The following is a 9,122-nucleotide window of genomic DNA, read 5'->3' as shown; positions in this document are numbered from 1 at the left end:
GTACAAAAGCATAACTAAATGGAAAAAAAAATCAATTTGAAGTTGATTGCTCCTGAACGTCTGGAGCTTGTAAAGAGATTTGTTTTAATGTGTAGCATACATTAGCCTGCATTCTTAATATATTCCTTTTGATTTTCACATCAGAAAGCTACTTACTGCTTTGGACATTTTATTGTTTTCATGTTCCTTCTGTGACGCAGCATGGCACTGCTGCAGATCCAGGTGTAGTTCTTACTCAGTATTAGGATTTATGCGAGAGAATGCAGTTTTCAAGCCAATGTGTGCTGATTTCAGGTGATCACATGCTTTATTAAGGTTTCTGTTTTCTTCATGCTATTCAGAGCATTGTCTTTTGATGATGGCAGGTCTTTCTCAGGGACTGATAGTCATTGAAGAAATTCATTTTGTTGAATGAATATGACAGAAGGTTGACATTAAAGTCTCTTTGTTAGTAGCTTAAATGTCAGAGTGGAACCCTTTCATCGGATTCCTGGCTTGGTGTTGTTTTCACTTTACAGTCAGAGCATCCAAAAAACTTTGATCCTCAGTAACTGTTCCTTAAAGTTTTAAAACCATTTGTAAGCAAGTAAAAAGGATTTTTTAGATAGTAATATAGCCCTGTTTGAATGAGCATCATATTAATCTTGAGTGTTATACATTTTTTAGTATAATTAGAACATTCAAATAAGATATGAATCATTAAGATTGTATTATGTAATTAAGAATAAATTTATTGTGGGCAGCTGTCATCCCATACTGCCGAGACACCGAAGAGAGTTTTACCCCAAGAAGACTTTTGAATATGTTCTGGTGATGAAAGTTACAAGCTTGCTTTGGCATGTAAGTGGATCTGTAGACTGCACAATACTCGGCTGTAGTAGCTATCTTTCTAGATCTGCATTTTTAGGCACTGGTTTATCTCGGTAGGCCCTTGAAATTGTGGATTCTGTTTTAAGGAAAGCTACGTGGGAGGTATTATTTCCTTCCTACTTGATCACGGAGATAACTGCATGAGGGAGGAGTTCTGGTGGCTGAATGAAACTGTTGTGCTACGTCCATCACTTTTGAATCATCTTTCATTATACAGTCACAACCACGAGAACAGAGCGAGTGGTAATAAAGACACAAGTGTACCTGAAGCCTAGTTGTCATCCTGCATGGCAGTAATTAGTAGCACTATTTTAGTACTTTCCCATCATCCCTTGTTTAGTAAAGCCTTCATTTCAGTCAGCCAGCGGTGATCATGGTAATCATGATACACGTTTTTAACAGAACACCTGGCTCAGTTAAACATAAATAGAAAGAGAACACGAATGTGCAAGATCTTTCCATGACCAGTTGGGTTGCTACCCTAATGGGATAGATATTTACAAGTCTTCATTGCCATAGTATGGCACTTATCGGGCCCATATTCTCCATGTCAAGTTGTATTTCAGTATAATGGGTTTAATCAAACAACATTTTAATGTTAGTCTTCATACATTATATAAAGGTATATATTTTCATTCTCCTAGCAGATGAAATTTCTGCTTCAGACAAATGTTACAACTTGACGGTGATCCTTAGTTAAAGGACTCGAGTGAGTTGTAAAAACTGATGCAAACTTGCATGAGAAAACCACAGTCATCAAAATGCTTGCTGATCTGGTGCAGTCTGTCCAGATAGCATATGACCATTTGGTGCTTTCTGGTACTGCAAGTGTAGAAAATCAGTGGATTGCCTGCCATCTGTAGACCTGGCCACTTTTGAGATCATTGCGACATAGTAGATATTAAACTTGAAGAGCAGTTTTTTCTACCTAAAATCTTTAGACTTCCTCCTTACCCAAGATGTAAAATGAGGTGTTCGGGCTTGATCACGCACTGTGGTTTTTAACTGGCAACATATATTGCACTAACTTCTCCTAAGCTTGAGCCTGTCAAGTGGCTTTTGAACTCCCTGTTATTAGGCTAGAACAAGGACCTCCTAGCATGACCTACCACACTGTATGCTCTGTGATCACTGCTGCAATTGTCGGGGCTGTCAACTTGTCGGCCTCAAGGGAAAGGACTGGCTCTACTGCTTAGTACTGTATTGTATGCCTGCTCCACAAATCAGAAGCCTGATACAAAGCAGAGTATATATAATGCTTTTCCCATAAATGTATGCTGCATTGAAGTGTTAAAATTCACATTGCCAATTTCTTCTTCTAGCTCTGAATTGAGTTTCACTGAACACTAATTGCTTTTCACATATCACATTCAAATAATTTCCTCTTTGGTCATATCTTTTGATAGAGCTTATGTACATCAATGACTGGCCTGCAGGCAGGGTATGTATTATGCAGTACTATGAATTGTACAGTATTTATTTGGCTTTTAATTCTGTTTTTAGATCAATTTAATTGCAAGTTTTGTGTTAACTATTGATGGTCATTGTGTATTCTCTTCCTTTTTTTGGTTTTCTAAAATTGTTTGGATGTTTTAAAGGTATTTTCATATTTTGATTTGGGGAAAAAAAACGTTTTAGGTCTTGTGACTTTGTTACTCATTGCAATGCATCTTTGAATATTTTAATTTTTATGTATTTGACAAAATTGCCTGTAAATATTAAAAAAGATTTCTTAGTAACCAGTTTCATTTCTTGAATCCAATTGTCACTAAAAACAGACCATTAGCTCAGTTCTATTTAAGTTAAGTCTAATTTTAGTCAGAAACCAGAAAGACACACTCGATTTACTGAACTATAATGTAAGAAAAGACAGCATATGCAAAGCAAGTTACAGAACCAAAATTTAATATAATATATACAATATTGAAGATCTGAAGACCATCTGGGTGGAGGCCACTTCCTTCATTCTTCAGCATCAACCCCCAGCAGGAGAATCTAAAGCAATGTAACAATATTAAGATATTTACTATGAACAGCACAAGTATTCACTTAGTTAAGGTGGGTAGCTGCGTCAGCATGCGTAGTCTGCAGAGGAACAAGTAATGTTTAGAGTCATCCCTTGTTATACCATACTTAGGTGTTGGAACTACATTAAGTAGAAATCCACTCTAAATTATTCTAAATCTATGCAACAAGACTAAACATATCATTGTTTATGCTGCTATCATGTATTTGTTGGATACCACTGAAATCAAACAATGAGCCTAATGTTTTGCAAAACCCAGAGTAATAAATTTAATGCAAATCTCACCTGCTGTATTTCTAGTTGTATTTTTCAGAAGATTTAGTTCATAAGATTTGTGTTAAAAAAGGTTGGTATCAGAGCAGCAAGAATAAGGATATCATCAGTAGCATATCAAAGTAAGTGAAATATTACAAAAAAACATGCGAACATGTCAATAGTATCAAATATCAAAAGACCACTACTTTTTTTAATCATGCTCTAGAAAAAAATTCAAACTATTCCACAAACTGTCAATCAAGGCGTCCATTGCTTATGTAACAACAGCTGCACAAGCACGCCTATACAAAGAGATTGCAGCTTCACTTGCTGTAAACTCACATGGTTGAGAAGTGCTTGGATGTTAAGACACAGATATCATAAACACCAAGTAGAGTGAGCCAAGAAAATGCTTTGACCCTCAAACCTCTTCAAAGTGGCACACAAATCTGACAAATTCAATGTAATGACCAATCTAAGCAATCCACTACACCCCCTAAGAAACAGAAATTTGACAATGGCTTTATTTTTTTCTTTCTTTCCTGGAGAGCACACTAACTGCTTGGCAAAGAAACATATTTTTGGGTTTATTTTAATCTATCTTGTTCACAAGCATTTGGGTCAATCTATAATTCTGCCAGGCAGAGCTGACAGAGGCATGTCTTCTTTTCATCTTACAGAAAACAGAAAAGGAAAACTCTTCTAAAAATATCAATGACACTTCTACCCCAAAACCAGTATGGTGTCAACAGGTGTGGCTCACAGTGACAGACATTTTGCTTGATCTCATCGGCAAATCAAGCCGTTATAGCAAAGGAATATTGGAGAGAACTCAAGCAATACTGCAGAACACTTTTACCTTTGTGACAACTGAAGAAAGAATCTTCTTCACTCCACATCATCGGGTGGGATCCCTAGTTCCTCATCAGTCCATTCTGATGGGTCAGGCCAGGGGAAGTGACCCTAACAAGAATCAAAAAAATATCTTATTTACTTACCCGATCACATAACACCCTCTATACTCTGGTAATAATTTAAACAGACATCCTGCAACATACTATCAGCATCAAGAATGTTTTCCTTATCTTCAATATCCACACACATCCATACATATGTTCTCTGCATTAAGGTGTTAAGCACCCTCATCAAATATACAGTGCAGTCCGTAAGTATTTGGACAGTGTTACAATTTTTGTTGTTTTGACTCTGTACTCCAGCACACTGGATTTGAAATGAAACAATGACTATGAAGTTAAAGTGCAGAATGTCAGTTTTAATTTGAGGGTATTTACATCTATATTGGGTGAACCATATAGGAATCACAGCCCTTTTTACACAGTACATAGTCCTCTCATTTTAGGAGACCAAAAGTAATTGGACACATTGACATAATCTTAAATAAAATTGTCAAGTTTTGTACTTGGTTGCAAATCCTTTGACCAACTGATTCAAACATCGGATTCAAAGTGAAGGCATTCCATCAATAGACACACATCCAGTGAAATGCCAGGATACGTGGTTCGACAAGACATCACTGGACAGGAAAAATGTCTCATTTTTACATAGACATATCTAGTTGGACAACTGTCAACTAGAATAGTATGCAAGAGACACACTGAACTGAGGTATGTCTGCAGAATTCCTCAGGATGATGGTGTCACAAGACAGATCTTGCATGTGACAACTGCCTGATAACTGAGTAAAAACAATTTACATTTTCCCTGGCTAGTCCAAAGACATGCATCCAATCAGTACCTTAATCTTCAGTGTTTAGCAACTGGTCCACATCAATACCAATATAATCTAATTAGATTAAATTCTCCCAAAATTTTTAAGAAACACAGGGATGGCGAGCTACAACATCTAGTCGATACAATACCAAGAAGAATACAGGCTGTTAGTGCAGTGAGAGTTTGTCCAAGTAAAGAGGTAACAAACAGAGGAAGGTGTTTCAGCCATCTTAGTAGCTTACTAAGGGAGTTTCAACAATACGTCCCAGCTATTTTCAGTTATACATAGACCTCTATAGTGTGCTCTTGGTGTGAAGTGTGCTGCTGTTTTCTACACCAAACAGGTTGTTTTTTTTTCCCATTTTAAATCCCAAACGTTAAATATACCCACTGTCACTTCATCCGGGTCATGCCAGCAGTGCCACAAAATCCAGAACCACATGGCACCACTGATGAACTCTGCGTGGAACTTCTCTTTCCGGGAGATGTATGGGAACTCCCTGTACCGAAACCCGACGTGAACGGCACCTCCCGCACTGAAACACAAGAACCAGCGCGGAAATCAGAAGGGCCGAAACGCGTGCGCTGGAATAAATCCATCCCCGTTTCTGCGCCAAGGGTCCTGCATTCTCAAGACAAACATTAGAAAGTGCTTTTATATTCACCGGCTTAGGACTCTTAGAATTTGGTTTTTCAGTTTACACTGGTGACGAAGTGGATTTTACTGTCTTGACAGTAGGCCTGATTCTTCTGGGACCTCACATAGAAAATTAAACATATTAACACGTAGGAAATCGCGACGGCAGGCGGAGTGACGCGCCGGTTGGAGTATTCTCGGTCACAGTTAATGGCAACGTCAGCTCAAAGATTGGGTTCAAACCACCAAATGGAGACGGGCGTGCCGACAAGCGGACCCTGCTGATGCGGGATTAACGCCAGGATGAGAGAACACGTAGGAAATCAGCCATCCATCATTTTCAAATCGCTTCTTCCACTCCAGGGTAACTGGGGAGCAATGGGCAGGAGGTGGGGTACACCTTGGATGGGACGCCAATACATTCCAGGACAGTCCCACAAACACACACTTACACCAGGGCCAATTTTCCAAGAAGTCAATGATCCTACTTGTATGTATTTGGACTGTGGGAGGAAACTGGAGCATCTAGAGGAAACCCACACAAACACGGGGAGAACATACAGATTCCAGGCGTATAGCACCTCTGGAATTGAACCCAGGCCCGAGCTCTGCAAGTCAACAACGCTAACCACCTCGCTGCCTGGTCTTTATCATATATCTTTATTTAGTGAAAAAACATAAGTAGTCCATTTTACATGTCCTTGAATAGTAACATACCCCCAAACAGGCAGAATTATGCACTCTACTTTGACTGTTCTGTGCATTGTGCACTGTAATAGACTTAAATGTGGTGTGTGGGAGCAACAGAGGGATGCTGTTTTTAATCCATGCCTCATCCCTAGCTTTCACACACGTGCTCACCCTTATTCCCCTAGCCACCAATGTAAATACTGTAAAATTCAGAGTTGGAGCAACCTGAATGAAGGCTTGAGCTGAATTATGTGTTCAGTCACTTCATATTCCTCTTCCTTGATCAGTTCACATTCGTCCCAGGGCCAGTTTTCCCAAACGTCAATTAACTTTCGAGTATGTTTTTGGATTGTGGGAAGAAACCCACACTGACACAGGAAGAACATCCAAACTCCACACAGATGGCAGCCTAGGTCCAGAAGTGAACCCAGGGCTCCAGCACTGTGAGACAGCAGTGATCACCATTGTGACACTGCCCCACCCCACAGCAAATAATTGTTCTTTGGTGTTGAGTCTGGATTCACCAATACCCTTTGCACTGAACTGATCACTCTCTCCTTTTATTAAAAATTAAATATTAAAAAAAATATTAAATAAATTGTATTTAAAAAATGGATGAGGAAGTTGTCTGGTGTCAGCCCAATCTGCATTTTTTTTACTGGAAACTCAGAACCAGTCATTTGAGATCATTAATAGTTTTGGTTTAAGCTTGTTCAATTTAACCATGTTTGTTACATGGTATCCCTATAACAATATTTGGAGACAAACATTTTGACTGGATAACGCTAACCATTAAAACTGCACTTTATTTTACAAAATAAAAGTGTGCCACGAGAACTCAACATTTTTAATACACATAATCCTTTAGAGAAAAGCCTAACTTAACCCCCAGATGTACATGTTTCCTGGTAAAATGCCAACATAATTTGAGTGCCAATGTCAACTGCATTCTGACCTACAGTGAAGAACGAACAGTGTTTTGCTCTTCACCAGCTTTTCTGCTGAGGATACCACACACATACATATATAAAATTACAAAATATTTAAAAAGACTGATAACAATTACAAGGACAGGTAAGTATTCACAATTCCCATGAAAATATTGAAAAAACGTCAGATGAGGAGAAAACAGTCAAGATAATAAAGAGGTGGAGGATAACTCTTCTACATGCTCTCCATGCTTTTAAAGTAACCATGCACCCTTAATAATCCTTACACTTACAGAGCACTTTTCTGGACACTCCACTCAAAGAGCTTTACAGATAATGGGGACTCCCCTCCACCTGGATAATGCAATGGCAGCCAAAGTGCACCAGTGTGGAGGAGAGCAGAGTGATGAAGCCAATTCATAAATGGGGATTATTTTGAGGCCATGTCTGGTAAAGGCTGGGGGAAATTTGGCCAGGACACCGGGGTTAACATCCCTACTCTATTTGGGAAACAGTCAGGGCCTTGGTTTTACTTCTTATCTGTAGGACAGACCCATTTTTTACAATATAGTGTCCCCATCACTATACTGCAGCACTCCCTATTGTTCCTGCTAACACCTTTTCCAAGGTTCCAACAGCAACCTTAGCTTTTCCAGGAGGTCTCTCATCCAGGTACTGACCTGGCTCACACCTGCTTAGCTTTAGTGGGTTACCAGTTGTGAGTTGCAGGGTGATATAACTGCTGGGCTACTTCACAACACTAAACCATTATAACCTACATTGTGAATAACCTTCCATAAATGTACTTTGTATTGCATTGTTGCTGAAAAATGCTTAGCTTTTTATGATATGATTTAAGGGGCTTTATGTAAATACTTGAAATATACAGCACTCTGAATTTTCTCTAGGACATTTTCCTAAACCCCTACTACATGATCTTTAAGTATGCCATGGCACTGTTCAGTAGTGTCAAGGTGTTAACCCCAATGTCCTGATTAAATCCAATTTCATGTTTGTAATATCGGACATGCCCAAAGCTCTCCCTTAAATCAACTGGTGAAGCAACGTCACCATCTGACCTATTGTGTAGCCAGGATACTGCACTTCAGTGGCGGATGATGTGGGTACCCTCTTATGTAAAGCGTTTTGGAATCCTAGGGGATGAAAAGCGCATTAGAAATGCACGTTATCATTACACATCACATTAGAGGCAGCTGAAGCTGAAAGACAAATTTATAAGAAAGGTGACACAAAAAAGCCTCCTCGATAACGTTCTCAGACTATAATCTCATATCTAAAACTTAATGCAGCTGTTGTTCTTTCAATAAACACATATTAGATGACATAACCAAATGGAAGACAGTTGATTTTTTTTGTTAAAAGCGTATTTGGATAACTAACAATGACATTAAGGATCACACGTATTTATACGTGTATATATCCATGCAAGTCGTGAAAATAAAACTCCGCTGTCTATTGCATTTGAGCGGTTTCATACAAGCCTTAAATAAAACTTACTTCGTCCCTCCCGCTCTCGAGGCTCCGCGGCGAAACAGCTGCGCCACAGCCCTCACAAGAGAAGACATGGTGCTGTCTAAACTCGCTCTTTCCAGCTGGTTTTCAAGGATTATTCACTCTTGAAACTCCTGCTGTAGCAAAATGTCACCTTCCTTTCGCTATTGAAGTGACCTCGCAATAACGAGCGCTGCTATTGGTCCGCTCCACACAGCTACCGGGGTCAAAGTTCAAGTATTGAGCTTTAATAAAACCTTTATCATTATATAGGAATTACTGGAGGCTTTTATTTAGTGATCTTAGGCAGGCTGTATGGTAAACGTATTTCTTACTTTGTTCTCGTTTAAATAGCTGTTTAAGAAAGGGACGGTCAGTTTTTGTTTTTAAAATTGTGTCAAGTCTTTATAATACTTTTATTATTAATAGTAAACGCCTTGGGAGTTTTTAGCTCGGGCGAAACTTTGCACTAG

At 38.9% G+C, this 9,122-nt stretch overlaps 1 protein-coding gene across 1 annotated transcript; it reads right to left on the bottom strand.

Moving 5' to 3' along the window:
* Positions 1-2,758: 2,758 nt before the first annotated feature.
* On the bottom strand, positions 2,759-8,835 carry ndufb2 (NADH:ubiquinone oxidoreductase subunit B2). The gene is made up of 4 exons (XM_088924100.1): positions 8,656-8,835; positions 5,273-5,417; positions 4,011-4,114; positions 2,759-2,865 (listed from the first exon to the last, which is right to left on the bottom strand). Exons 1-3 carry the CDS (start codon positions 8,721-8,723, stop codon positions 4,040-4,042), a joined length of 288 nt encoding a protein of 95 aa, XP_088780226.1. The 5' UTR covers positions 8,724-8,835; the 3' UTR covers positions 2,759-2,865; positions 4,011-4,039.
* Positions 8,836-9,122: the final 287 nt, after the last annotated feature.

The sequence above is a fragment of the Atractosteus spatula genome, chromosome 8 (genome assembly GCF_055471065.1).
Source record: "Atractosteus spatula isolate fAtrSpa1 chromosome 8, fAtrSpa1.hap1, whole genome shotgun sequence".
NCBI classification, from domain to species: domain Eukaryota; kingdom Metazoa; phylum Chordata; class Actinopteri; order Semionotiformes; family Lepisosteidae; genus Atractosteus; species Atractosteus spatula.
Note: the sequence above shows the minus strand (reverse complement) of the source record. Positions and strands in the feature narration are given on the sequence as shown.

Bases quoted from the DNA above. Each gene is read 5' to 3' on its own strand.
- ndufb2 (XM_088924100.1), bottom strand. From the start codon at position 8,723: ATGTCTTCTCTTGTGAGGGCTGTGGCGCAGCTGTTTCGCCGCGGAGCC. The intron at 5,418-8,655 runs GTAAGTTTTATT...CTTGTGTTTCAG, and splicing joins TCGAGAGCGGGAGGGACGAA to TGCGGGAGGTGCCGTTCACG. The intron at 4,115-5,272 runs GTGGGTATATTT...GATTCTTGTTAG, and splicing joins ATGACCCGGATGAAGTGACA to GGTCACTTCCCCTGGCCTGA.